The sequence below is a fragment of the Lontra canadensis genome, unplaced genomic scaffold (genome assembly GCF_010015895.1).
Source record: "Lontra canadensis isolate GAN:19392208 unplaced genomic scaffold, GSC_riverotter_1.0 scaffold29, whole genome shotgun sequence".
Taxonomy (NCBI): domain Eukaryota; kingdom Metazoa; phylum Chordata; class Mammalia; order Carnivora; family Mustelidae; genus Lontra; species Lontra canadensis.
In genome coordinates this window covers 9,941,061-9,955,521 of record NW_022631023.1, presented here as the reverse complement: position 1 = coordinate 9,955,521, position 14,461 = coordinate 9,941,061, and the positions used below count along the sequence as shown (strand labels likewise).

Sequence of the window (14,461 nt, the reverse complement as noted above, 5' to 3'; positions counted from 1 at the left end):
TCGAGTTTGAACATCGACAAGGATGATATGAGCAGGAAAATCTTTTACTGATTTATTCTAAATCCGGCCGCCACGCATTTAAGGTTCCTGGGACCTGCGCTGGCTCTAAGTGCAGCTTGCGGTGCACACTTAAAAACAAGAAACAAACAAAATGCAGCAATCTTCCTTGTCGAGGAACTAAAATCAATGGAAAGCAGGCAGCGTGAGGCTCAGCTAAGGCGTACCTGGAGTCCCTTAGTCTGAAAGACTTTTTACAGACCTTACAAAGTTCATCATCGCATACGAAATGAAAAGTTCCTTCCCATCGGAAGAGTCCATTTTAGCGGCAATATAGAATTTCCCTTCCTCTGCCTCTCCAAGAAAGGAAAGGAAACATTACCACATTCACTCCTGGAATAATAGTAAAATTTACTCTTGTCATAATACAAAAAAAAAAAAAAAAAAAAAAGCAACAACGAAGCGATGTGTTGGGCGGATGCTGTAAGACGGATTTTTCCAAATTTGCTGCGTGGGGGAAACTCCAATAGTGCTCATAACAGGAATGAAATGTAAGTTTTCACAGGGAAATTTTAAAGTACTATTTGATTAGTTGGAAGAAAAATATCAATTTCATTGGGAAAAATAACAGCTCCTTGACGTTCTTCTTCAACTTAAGGTAAATATAAAACAAAGTGGTCTCAGAAATTACCTAAATATTTTACACTTTTGCTGTTTTAAAACCCTCTCAAAAACAAAATATGCCTAAAAATAAGATTAGAATCTCAACCATTCTCTTAAATCAAAATTCTCCTCTGTGAGTAACATATTTCTAAGATTACATTTCTAAAAATGCCATATTTCTAGAAGAAAATTTTTTCTATCTCAGTGGACCATTTCAATGAAATAAAAACCAGAGAATGTATTTGGCTGGTGTTTCTGGACCAAACTGGTGCGGTTGATATAATGCCACAAGGATGGAGAATATTTTTGTGAAGAGAGTAATGTGTTAACGTCTGTGCAAATAACCTGCTGTACACAGGGTCTCGTTTTTCAACATTAGAATTTAAACATCCTTCTCCCCCCCACCCTCTGACGTGGCTTTGAGATTATTTTAATTTTGGAATCTAATTACTTTGGGGACAGGATTCTTTCGTTCTGTCACCATATCCTTCCTCCATATGAATGTTTTCATAGGATGTGGTGCTTCATGTGTGAACTGTTCACCATAATCCTGCAGCTCCCAAGTAGCAAACTGAGAAATTTTTAAAATTAATTTTCTTTCAAATTTAGGATGCTTAGTAAACATTTTACCCTCACAAAAGTTTTGCATTGCCACTGCAGTAACAAAAGTAATAAACTAGGTTATAACAGATAGAAGCCAAACTCTATTTTTTTTTTTTCAGAGAGTCATGTAGAGTCATTTAATAACAGCAGAATACACCTATGGTAAACTACTCTGCGGTACTGAGGGTATCATTTAAAGTTTCATTGGAAGGTTTTATATGGTTTGATATTTACAATACGAAGAACAGCTTTTAAGTATTTTTGAATCAGCAAAAAAAAAGGAGCCTCAATTATTTGGCTAATTTATGTCATAAGTTACTTATAGATTCACACAGATAAAAATCATCTATATGCACATAAGAATGTGCATATTTTATTTAAAATATAATTTGGAATCCAACATACCGTGAACATCTCTAGATGGATTCATTCCGTGTACACATTCTGAAAGAACAGAAAGTAGGAAAATAAAAATAATTGTATAAATATGCTGACGGCAAACACCAAATTTATTGATAGTTGATGAATTTTATTCTAATAGTAATACACGCAAGTATGAAAACTAAATTTCTGCCATTTATTTTTAATTTTAATTTTAATTTTTTGTTGTTGGACGATTGCCCTTCACACTTTTTAGCACTGGAGATTTTTATAGTATATTGTCGGCTTTGGCACAGGGATAGCTTAAAACAGTAAACCAGCAAATAACAAATGAACTGTTACATTTGCACATGGTTATAGGGGACTTTAACAAATATTTTCCACTGCTGGCTAGGCTGAATCCTTATCTTTCATACAATCACCTTTTTAAAGCCTTGTATTTGATGCTAATGTGATATGAATATCAGAAATACATTTGGAGAATGTAAAAGTGAATCAGAATTCAAGGTGAAATTAAAACCAAACCCTAACTTAATGCCAAAACACTTGAAAATTGGTATTAGAGCAGAACTGAACTGCAAGAAGTAAAAACAAGTTTTTTAAGCCACGAGGATAAATAATTTTGAATACATCTTTTGAAAGAAAAAACCCGATAGGTAAACATTATCATAACTTACTTCCAATAAGACAGTTTAGAAATATTTCCTCCTTGTTTGCTTACTCTCCTTCCCTATGCTAAGGAGGCAGATTGTTTATACTGAAACCTCTCATTCTTTTTTTTTTTAAATACTTTATTTATTTATTTGAGAGAGAGACAGTGAGAGAGAGTATGAGCGAGGAGAAGGTCAGAGAGAGAAGCAGACTCCCCGTGGAGCTGGGAGCCCGATGCGGGACTTGATCCCGGGACTCCAGGATCATGACCTGAGCTGAAAGCAGTCGCTTAACCAACAGAGCCACCCAGGCGCCCTGAAACCTCTCATTCTTGAAATAACAATAACATTCTTGAAATAATGATGTCAGTTGTTACTGAAAATAACCATCATATGATAATGGTCATATATTAATTACTTACTATGTGCTGCTGCATATACAGTTATAGGTAAACCCATTAAGTAAAGTCATCTGAAGCTACTTCTCTTTCCTTTGCAAATCTACATGCATTGTTCTGATCTTGAAATTACTGGGTCAGCCTCCAATATGACAGTGCTCAGCACTGAATGATTAACATGGAAGATACACCATTTTCAAAGCCTTAGGATTTGAGCATTTCAAAAATTGCAGACCTAAAGCTTTCAACTTTACTCCACAATATTAATATATCTTAAAAAATTTTTTTCAAACAAAGAAAGGAGGTAATTATTTCAGATTTCCAGACGCTGTTTAAATAGGCAGGAGAACAAGATTTACAGCTCCTCAGTCTTATATTTTTTGCCAAAGCAAAAAGAGCAACTAGAATAATAAGGGGTTCTGCAAGACTGCCCTATGATGAAAGATTCAAGCAATTAAATAGGTACTGTCTCCAAGGAGCATCCTTAAAACAAAACAAAACAAAACAAAACACCAAGATTGTGGTTTGCATATACATAAAATAACTCCATACAGATTTAAAAAAACAGAGCAGGGGAAAATCATTTGCACTAATTATGAATGATAAGGTAAGAAATATCAAATGTACCCTGAAGTTAGTAAGTTCACTTTTAATAAGCATGGGGAGGAATCCACAACAGTAATACCAACCAGGCAGCCAAATTCATATTAAAGAGACCCAGTAGAAAGTCTCTAGAAACCACCCTGGAAAGTCTTTCATGAGACCCTCAGAAGCCTTTCCATGTCAGAGGCTGAGATACAGAAGGAGCAAAGTAGAAAAGCAAATGTTTTGTTTACACACCTAATATTTCACTGGTTCTGAGAGAAAAACCCACTTTTTTTTAACCTAAAAACAAGGGCAAAAGTGTGTTGTCTGTTGGAAGTGGCCCTACTTTGTCCTGTGTCGGTAGGCTTGAGGCCACCTGAGGCCACACCATGAAGCTGGGGAGGGGCAGGGGAGGTCTGCAGGTGAGGTGGCACCTGTGCAGGTTGGCAGTCATTTGCCCAAAGAGTTGTTAAAGATGCTAGAACCTAAACTGTAAGAGAGGATATGTCTTGGGTGTTTATGGCTGCAAGACTTCAATTTGGCTCCCCTACCCTCCAGCTCTCTCCCATGGATCCATGCCTTTCTTTCTTTCTCTCTTCCTCTCACTGAATGCTACTAAGTGCCAGGTACTGGCCAAAATGCTTTTATATAACTTGCTGCAACAACACCATGAATCCTTACCACAACACCATTACCATCTCCATTTTACTCATGAGGAACCTCGCACTCCGAAGTTTTAGGAGTCACTGTATTCTGCTCATGTGTGCATGTGCACACACATGGATGTCCACATACGGGTCTGAGTGCGTGATGAGCTGTGTTTCTTTCTGGCCACAGCTCTGTATTTTCATGGGTATCCTTGGTAGAGCTCTGACAAATTAAGCTCTAATCTCATCTGTCAGTTTGATCCTCCCCTGTTTCATCATCTCCATTAGACACTATCCCTGAAATTCTTTACACTGCAAATCTCAAATGTCTAGGAGTCACAGTCTGAAGTTATTTCTGGCCATCCACAGAGTTTGAGGAGCAAGTCAAGGTCCGTTTAGCTTTTAAATTCTTTTTTTAAAAGATTTTTAAAAAATTTATTTGACAGAGATCACAAGTAGGCAGAGAGGCAGGCAGAGAGAGAAGGGGAAGCAGGCTCCCAGCTGAGCAGAGAACCCCATGCAGGGCTCGATCTCAGGACCCTGGGATCATGACCTGAGCCAAAGGCAAAGGCTTAACCCACTGAGCACCCCCAGGCATCCCTAGCTTTTAAATTCTTAATAAATATTAAATAATTCCCTCATCCTTTCCTGCCTCCACTCCTTCAAAATGACATCTTTGGGACTTCCCCAGATATGAAGCACCTGATCGCCTTCCCTCAGCAGTTCTCTAAAGCTTTCTATGTGCCAGGCAGAGTGCTAGGCTAGTTGGTAACAGAGGACAGAGGAGAAGAATGGAGTGTAATTGTGTTACTGAGTGTCCATGGACTGTCAGGGCTCCAGGAAGATGGTGGGAGGAGATACAGGAAAAAGAAAAGATCATACCACCTGGTGGGCTTGGGAAGGCCTCCCTTCATAGTAAAGGTGATACTTAATGTGACTCCTGGAGGCTAGGTAGGCTTTTATCAGGTGGTTGGCAGGGCTGGAGGAAGGGTTTGGGGAGGTGGGAGGGGATAGGGGAGAAGGTGCTCCTGGTGGAAGGGTCAGCAGGAAAAGATGTGAATTTGTGAAATAGAGCCACATGATAGTGTTAGTATAGTTAGTCGGAGTGTGAGCCTGCGATCAGTGTGCTCACCATGACACAGGTCACAGGCAGCGTACAAACCTGAAGAAATTTGCAGTCAGTGTGAGGGCAATGGCTTCTATGAAAGCCTTGAAATGTGGAGAACAACATGACTAATACATGTTAGAGGGAAGTAAATCTGTCAGAGGTGGATAGGTGAGTGGGAGGGGATAGAGATGAGGAGGAGGGAGCTACTGTGGTTGTCACACAAGGAATTGTGAACATCTGTGTTCAGGTGGGAACAATGGAGATGGAAGAGGGGGCGGTAGTGGGAGAAGAGAGTTTTCCCCACTTCTGGCCCAGGTGCCATGACCAGCAGTAGAGAAGACCAGAAGAGGAGGGGTGTGGAGGTAGACACGAGAATCCGGCTTTGGATGAATAGAATGGAGCTGTGGGTAGTGGTGGGGAAAATGGCCGGGAATTGAGGACAGAGGTCCTCACATATCTACAATGGCTTCACATTGTACAGAGACTGTGTCTGGGGAGAGAGAGCATTGACAGAGTCCAAGACCATCAACATCTAAGGAGTTGATTAGAAAAAGGTGGAACCACCAAGGAGACTGAGCTAGGAGGAGAAAGAGGAGAGAATAGAGTCTTTATTTATTTATTTATTTGACAGAGAAAGAGAGAGAGATCACAAGTAGGCAGAGAAGCAGGTAGAGGGGGAGGGGGGAAGCAGGCCCCCTGCTGAGCAGAGAGCCTGATGCAGAGCTTGATCCCAGGACTCTGGGATCATGACCTGAGCAGAAAGCAGAGGTTTAACCCACTGAGTCTCCCCCGCCCCCCCCCCCCCCCACCCCCAGGCTCTGGTGTGGAGAGAATAGAGTCTTTAAAACAAAAGGACATGGGAATTTTGAGAGGAAAGGCATGTCTCAAAGGCCAAGGCCAAGGAGGGGCCATGGAGATGAGGACTGAAACAATTACATTGGATTTGTCTCTAGGGGAGGCATGGTGACCTTTGCTAGAAGACATTCAGTGGAGCAGAGAACGAGGGGCAGCGAATGGATGTAGGGAGGGGGTGGTAGGTGCTTTGTGGAGGAGGGAGGAGAAAGGCAGAATGGCCAAGAGAGGGAAAGCCCAAAGTTGAGATGTGTGTGTGTTTGTGTTTGTGTGTGTGTTGAGGATGGAAGACGCGTGAGGAAATTAACATTTGCTGTGTGCATTTTACCGAAGGTCATACTCATCAGGTCCCACCCCAACTAGCTTTTCTTGCTTTGCTCATGGCATCCTCCTCCTCCTGATTTCCAAGCTGGATCCATGAATTTATCTTTGAGCTCATCCAATCTGCTGCTGAGTCCTGTTTTTGGTTACTTTGCTATAATTTATCCCCCTTTTCTGTCCCTATTGCCATCCTTCTGGTTCAGGTTCTTATGGCCTTTTACCAGGTCTCCCTGCAAAGGTCTGCAAAGGTCTCCCACAAGGGAGCCTATATTAATTTCATATAGTACTTCCAGATTGATCCGCCATACCACTCACTGCTCTGCAAACTCCATCACAGAATGCACCCCAACTTCAGAACCAGCTCTTCTGCACAGTCCTACAGGATTAAGGGCTACCTTCCATCACCATCTTGAAGGTGATGTCTGTGCCTCAGATGAAATTTTCTCTCAAGGATCAAATATATGCTTCCTCATGTTCTCCATGACCTCTGAATGACCACTGAACTGTATTTTACTTTGTGTTCTAGCTATTTGAATACATTGAGGAGTGGGGTGGGTAAGAGGGAAGTGTTGATTTCAGGTTTCTTTTCTTTTCTTTTCTTTTTTTTTTTTAAGATTTTATTTATTTATTTGACAGAGAGAGATCCCAAGTAGGCAGAGAGGCAGGCAGAGAGGGAGAGAGGAGGAAGCAGGCTCGCCGCTGAGCAGAGAGCCCAATGTGGGGCTGGATCCCAGGACCCTGAGATCATGACCTGAGCTGAAGGCAGAGGCTTATAACCCACTGAGCCACCCAGGCGCCCCTGATTTCAGGTTTCTATGTGGAATGACATTCCTGGTTTCTGTGTGGAGTGACATTCCCAGTTTCTATATGGAGTGACATTCTACGGTGTAAACTTCTTGGCCTCTTACCACAATCCCATTCATCCTCCATCATAAAAGACTAAATTGCTTGGTTAGTAGCTTTGGGAATGGAAGCCAGGCATAGTAGGCAGAATCCTAAAATAGAACCTCAAGATTTCCCACTTTAATCTGTAAGACTGTGAATAGGATGGGGTGTCATACCCTGGCTATGTTACATGGCAGAAGGAATTTTTCTGATGGGATCGATGTCACTGATAGTTGGCTTGGAGTCAACCAAAAGGACAATTATCTGGGGGCCTCACCTGATCACATGAGACCTTTAAAAGTGGAGTTTCCTCAGACTGGGGCAGAAATGGGGTAGAGAAGGATCTGATGTGCATGCATTGTTGGCTGGATGATGGAGGGGGCCACGTGCAAGAATGGAGAGCAATCACTGTGTGTTACCCCTGGCTATAACCGGCATGGAAACAGGACCTCCTATTGTAGTCCTAAGGAACTGCATTCTGCCAATAATCTGTAGAAGCCTAGAAGTGCATTTCCCCCCACAAAGCCTCCAGATAAGAGCTCAGCCTGGCCAACACCTTGATTTGTGGCCTTGTGTCTGAGCTGGGAACTCCCTGGGGCCCAGCTGGACTTCTGACCCACAGAGCTATGAGCTAATAAGTGGGTGTGGTGTAAGCTGCTAAATTTGTGGTAATTTGGTAGTGTGGCAGCAATAGAAAATTAGTACTCTGAGCATGCTTTTCCCCTCCCCTTTTTGTTTTGGGGAAGCACTGCCTGTGTGCTAATGACTAAGTCTTTATTTCTGTGGTTCCGTGGCAAGAAGCCATGTTCTGAGCCATGGGCTCCCAAAATCCTTGGTGATAAAGCTGATATTTTAATCCCTGACTTCCTGACTCCTTTGTCTGTCCCACAGTTGGTTCTGGATCACTGGGGAGCAAAGATATCTTTGATTGGGCTCCCTTAATGTCAACTGTATGATTGTCTTACTGTCTTCTGATTCACCCTCACCCCCATGCCAACACATAACCACTAGATTTTGAACACCTTGCTGATGAGGCTGCTTCCTCCTTCTTGAATCTCTAGGTAGTATCGGCATAAACCGAATGTGTTTTGGAAGCCCCTGGAGATCTGGTTAAGTGCAGATTCTGATTCAACAAGTTTAGGTGGGACCTGAGATCCCATCTCTCCAGCAAGTTCTCAACCTGTTCTCAGAAAAGGCAAGAGCACCTGCTCAATATCCAGCAAACACTGTGCCCAGCACCCAGGAGCACACAAGAACCTGCACTCTCCCAAAAGTTTCCTTAAACAACATTGCCAAATGCAAACTGACATCAGAGCTATTTCTGATCTGGCTTTTCAAACTATTGTTATGGACTGAATGTTTATGTCCCCCTCCTCCACCCCTATTCATATGGTGAAACCCTAACCCACAATGTGATGGTATTAGGTGTGGACTTTGGGTGGTAATTAGGTTTAGATGAAGTCACAGAGGCGGGTTCTCATGATGGGATTAGTGCTCTTACAAGAAGAGATCTGAGAGCTTTCTCTCTCCTTCTCTCTCCCCTTCATGGGGCACACAGTGAGAAGTCAGCCATCTGCAGGCCAGGAAGACGGCTCTCACCACAGTGTGGCCGTGCGGGGCACCCTAACCTTGGACATCCAGCCCCGGAACTGTGAGAAATAAATTTCCATTGTTGATGCCACCCTATTGAGGGGATTTTGTGAGAGCAGCCTAGCCAACTAAGACAACTGTGATAATAGAATCTCCGTTTATCAGTGCATCCTCTAACAGACCTGACACCAAAAGCTTTACACGTATACTTCCCTTTAACCCTCTGGAAACAAATGGTCCACCCTTCTTGCCTTCACTTTACTATGAAGAAACAGAGATTTAGTGATTGGCCCAATTTCAACCCATGCAGTTTGCCTCTGGAGCGCCCAGCTGTGACCAGCCATCAAAACCAGGTTGCAAGATGGTTCATATTGTTATCCTATCACTAGTCAAGTTTCTTTACTGGATCTTGACAAGTTTCATTCAAACTATGTGGGTGGTCTTTCTCATTCTGGAACAGCACTATCCAATAGAAATATGATGTGGGGCATCTACATAATTTAAAATTTTCTAGGAGCCACATTAAAAAAGTAAAGAGCAATGGGTGAAATTAATTTTAATACTATGTTTTATTTCACTCAGTATATCTCAAACATTTTTATTTCAACATGGAATCAATATAAAAATCAATGATATTTCCTTTCTTCCTCCCTCCCTCCCTTCCTTCCTTCCTCTCTTCCTTCCTTCCTTCCTTCCCTCCTTTCTTTCTTGCTAAGCCTTCCAAGTCCTATGTGTATTCTATAATGATAGCACTTCTCAATTCAGTCTGACCACGTTTCAAGCCCTCAAGAGTCGGCTGTGGCCAGTGGCTACTGTTTTGGACGGCGCAATACTAGAGTGACCCCTCAAGACAAAAATTCCCTCTGCATAGTAATTTTGCTACTATTGGGCCAGAGTTCATGTGAACCCTGTTTTTACCCTTGCTATCAGGGAAGGCCATTAAGTAATGCATCTTTCCTGATCCATACGTTCTCTCTGGGCTGTCCTGAAGCAAAGTCCAGAATTCATATTACAGTATCACTTGATTGACAAAGAAGCAGAAGAACACACAGAGACTACAACTGAACTGCAAAAGCCGTGGTCAACACCACTGCTGTAGCTTCATAGCCATGGAGGAACCACAGATCAACCTCATGCATTGTTCACTTGCACTTAATGTCTACCAGCCACCAATGGCTCAGCCTACGCAATAGTGCTCGGGCTTCCATGAGCTGTGGAAGACGATTACCGAAGCATCTCTTGTCTCTTTCCTTTACAACAAAATTGGTTTTCTATGAATTTCATATAAGCAACATGGATTAGAACAAGAAATTCTATTTTTAATAAACCATGATTTTAAAAATAGAATTGCGAAGTGGCTAAATGATACTTATCCTCCAATAGCACTTCCTATAAACAGGTTTATTTTGAAAGAGCATTTTTTTTTTTTCAAAGTAACACTCAATATGTCAATTTGCTGATGACTTCTAGTTAAAAATATACTAATAGTTCAAACTGGTGAGGCAGCTGTTGGTCTAAGTTATGGAGTGAATCCTCCTTTCTGTCCTCCAGTGCTCAGAGAAAACAACAAAGGAGAAGATACGGGGCCAGAACTGTTACAGAAACCACTGGTTCTACCTCCTTGCATGGATCCTCAGGGGCTGCTGGGAACCTCTTAAGGTCCAAGCACCTCTTTAGTACAAATGTACCTGGGTTCCACCCCTTGGTTTTGTGGGTTGAACACAGAGGTCAAGAGGCTGATGTGTGGAGACTTAGAAGGAATGTGGATCTTCTCCACATTTTCTTTGGCTCATTAGTCATGGGCAGAAGGTGGTTTTCAGGGAAAGGCTGAAAAACCACTCTCTGTGCATGAAACTGGTCTCCTCTTTGAATGATACTCTTTTATCCCTGTGGGAAGCACCCAAGCATCAAGAAGCATCTCAGAATCTACACAACAGGGAGGTGAGTTGATATGCTTTCCCATGGTCCTGAGTCCCCTCACTGGGGAATGTTACAGCAGAAAACCTTTCCAGAAGATGATAGAAGTTTTGAGTCTATAAAACAGCTGTACCTTCTAAATCTCCTTTACTTTAGGCTAAAATTCAGTTACTATCTTTAAAACCACTCCTGACACCATGGATGAGAAACAACGTGCCATTTGACTAAAGGAAAGTAAAAAAGTCTATGAATGAATGTGGGAAAGAATGCACAGGAGCCTCGTGCCTCGTTCCTGTGTCATTCCACAGTGAAGTCTCCTCCCCCAGGGAAGTAGTGTATTTTATTCCTCGTGTTTATGATTTACCTTTCCTCTCCTATCATGAAATAGGAAGGTATGATGTTTTTTCCCCTATGCAACATGTATGTTTAAAAATAACTAGGTAGGTCCGTTTAACCAGTTCCTGAACTGTTAGACATAGGAAGGAGAGCTGGGGAGGAAGTGTAGGTCAATTTGATAAAATGAGCCCAATGATCCCTTGTGAGCTGATAGAGCAGTGAGGGGGACAACATGACATCAAATGTAGACCATGGTGGGTAACAGGGCAGCCAAGTATATATGTATATAATATATGTATCTTCAAATGATGGGATGGAATCATCAAGTGAATCTTCCCTCCCAACCGCAGAAGTTACGTTTTGAAGTTGTTGATGGCATGATTGAATGAATGATGTCATGGTTCATGCAACCAACATAACCCTGGTGCATCTGATTCAGGAGCACCCAACTTATGACTCAGCAGTAGAGGCGCACCTCAAAGGAGGCTTCAGTGTGCTACTAGCCAGATGGCCCAGGGCCGCTTAGATACCTACCTCAGCCCAGCCTCAGTTTTCTTGCCTACAAGATGATCAGCACCATGAACATTTACACATAAATGCCACTTGGAGTTGTGAGAAATTGACCTGGCTGGGCGTTGACCTACATCAGCATAGTGCTGGAGTGAACTTGGATTTTGAGTGGGGTGGGAAGGCGGCAAAAGGGGAACCCAGAATCAACTTAACGCAATTGTCCTTTCTGTGGCCCCCCTCAGACGGTAGAGAAATTTCCCATGATTGTAGCAGAAATCATTAGAGAGGGACCCTAGAAGCTTGAGATAAATCTTGGGTGTGAATCAACTGTCTGTTCCCCACAGGGGAATCTGCTTAAGAATCAAGAGGGAGTAAGAAGTGTAGGTCTATGAGGAATTGCTGAGAAATCTATATTGGTCAATTAAGTAATAAATTGCCAAATGTTGGTCTTAGAGTGTTCTCCACACTCTGATAAGAAGGCAGATCCTCTCATGTTAATCCTGCTCTCCGTAGATTTAGAAAAACAGAATTTTACATGAAACAGTGGGCTAAGACTATCACGCTCTGCTTTGTTGTGGGGACATGGAATTACCATGCTCCACAAAAGCCTGAAAATTTCAGTTGTAGTATGAAATAAAAAACAGTTTTAAAAAAAGCAATACTAGAAGAGATCATTCTATTCTCTAATTACATAATTACATTTTCTGTCTGTAATACAGATAAAAATTCTAAGGTCTGCATTGCAATGGTTGGTTACATATTTTCAGATTACATTAATATTATATTATTATGTTCTTGTAATACTCACATTTTTATGACTAGTGTACCATACACATGATGGAAGGGGATGTTAAAAACTTTTATGGAGATTTCCTATGACACATCATTGTTTATTTCTCAATCAAAAAGTGGCTAGGTAAGATTTAAACTTTTTGATATGATTTAAACTTTTTGATATGCTTCCTTGGAAAATGCTGTTTTAAATCTATTTTTCAAAAAAAAATCAAAGCAAATTTTGCTACTTTTTTTTTTGAATGAGTAAATGGTACCAATTCTATAGAGATCACCTGTTCTTGAAAGGTAGAGGGAAAGGGCAAAAATAATTTAAAAATATTTATTTATTTATTTATTTATTAAGTACACAAATATATTTATTTATTTATTTAACATATAATGTATTATTTGCCCCAGGGGTACAAGTCTGTGAATCATCAGTCTTATACAACTCATAGCACTCACCATAGCACATACCCTCCCCAATGTCCATCACCCAGCCACCTTATCCCCTCCATCCGCCTAGCAATCCTCAGTTTGTTTCCTGAGATCAAGAGCCTCTTATAGTTTGTCTCTGTCCCCAATCCCATCTTGTTTCATTTTTCCCTCCCTTCCCCCCATGACTCCCCTGCCCTGCTTCTCGAATTTCTCATATCAGAGAGATCATATGATAATTGTCTTTCTCTGACTGACTTATTTTGCTTAGCATAATAGCCTCTAGCTCCATTCATGTCATTGCAAATGGCAAGACTTTGGGGTTTTTTGATGGCTGCATAGTATATATATATATATATATATATATATATATATATATATATATGAAAATATATATCACATCTTCTTAACCATGCATCTGTTGATGGACATCTAGGTTCTTTCCATAGTTGGGCTATTGTGGACATTGCTGTTATAAACATTCAGGTGCACGTGCCCCTTTGGATCACTGCATTTGTATCTTTAGGGTAAATACCCAGTAGTATGATTGCTGGGTCATAGGGTAGCTCTATTTTCAGCTTTTTCAGGAATCTCCATACTGTTTTCCAGAGTGGCTGCACCAGCTTGCATTCCCACTAACAGTGCAGGGCAAAAATAATTTTTAACAAAATTAAACAAAAACATCTGAAAAATAAACATCTGTGAGCTAATTTCCAAGTTATGCTTGTATGTATATACAATGAAAACAATATGCAGAGATCATCCAAAAATTATTTAAAATGATTAAGCATCCAAACATCCCTTGAAGATTCCCCCCACCTTTTTTTTTTTAGAGAAAGAGATCAAGGGGAGGGGCAGGGGAGAGAGAGAATCTTAAGCAGGCTCCACACCTAGCTCAGAGCTGACTCAGGACTAGATCTCACAACCCTGAGATCATGACCTCAGCTGAAATTAGGAGTCAGATGCTTAACCGGCTGAGCCACCCAGGTGCCCCAACACTTGAAGACTTTTTACCACACATTTTTGCAGAGAGACAGGTGTTTTTTTTTTTTTTTTTTTAATATGAAGAGAAAGGGAACAGATGGCTGCTCTATCATGATGACAAATGAGCCCCAAATGAACTCTAGTTCATTTCTAGTTGAACTCCAGACCAATGAGTGCGCTGCTGTTTAGTGACTAAAAAGGGCTTCCATTTTTCTTGCTTCTCTAGTTACCTTAAACAATTCAAATGCATATGAAGAGTTTCAAAGCAATAGTGGTTAATACAGCATTCTAGGGTAAGTTTTGAAAAAGGGCATGCAGAAAGTATTTAAATAAATGTGGACTTGAGTTTTTAAAAAAGCATTGAATTTTAGAACGTTCTATGACCGTCAAGTTCTCCACTTAGGGAGCATCTTACTTTTTAGAGAAAGAGATCCTGGATCTAATGTATTTCCTTACCACTTAAAAGTAGAAAGGATTTGTTTAGCCAAGAACTCTTTTGCTGGGGACACTGTGTAATGACGTGGGCTTCTAAGGAGGAAAGAAGAAAACTTTAGCAAACATGCCAGTAGGGACCCCACTTTTTGTCTGCACGCATGGGGCTGAGTTGTCAAAGGGAGCCAGCTCCAGGGTGAGCTGAATGAAGGATGGACACTGTCCAGACTGCCTGGGGGATCCTATCTAAGCCACCTGGGCAGACCCTTTCTCTCAAGTGCCACGCTGTTCTGGAGATCATGATTTAACAGGGGCAAATGCAATGACGACATCAAGTAAAGTGCAAGATGTAGATTTCTTCCCCCTCACTAACCAAGCCCACAGGAGATTTCA

At 41.4% G+C, this 14,461-nt stretch overlaps 1 protein-coding gene across 5 annotated transcripts in view; it reads right to left on the bottom strand.

Moving 5' to 3' along the window:
* The window catches only part of RUNX1 (RUNX family transcription factor 1), a 246,527-nt gene that overhangs the window by 95,293 nt on the left and 136,773 nt on the right, over nt 1-14,461 (bottom strand). For 4 of the 5 annotated variants that reach the window (XM_032865373.1, XM_032865370.1, XM_032865369.1 and 1 more), the window contains one exon: nt 1,669-1,707. The exons of the other annotated variant lie outside the window; for it this stretch is intronic. In XM_032865373.1, coding sequence (XP_032721264.1) covers nt 1,669-1,707 — 39 coding nt within the window. The remainder of the gene's footprint in view (nt 1-1,668; nt 1,708-14,461) is intronic. 5 annotated transcript variants of the gene reach the window in all.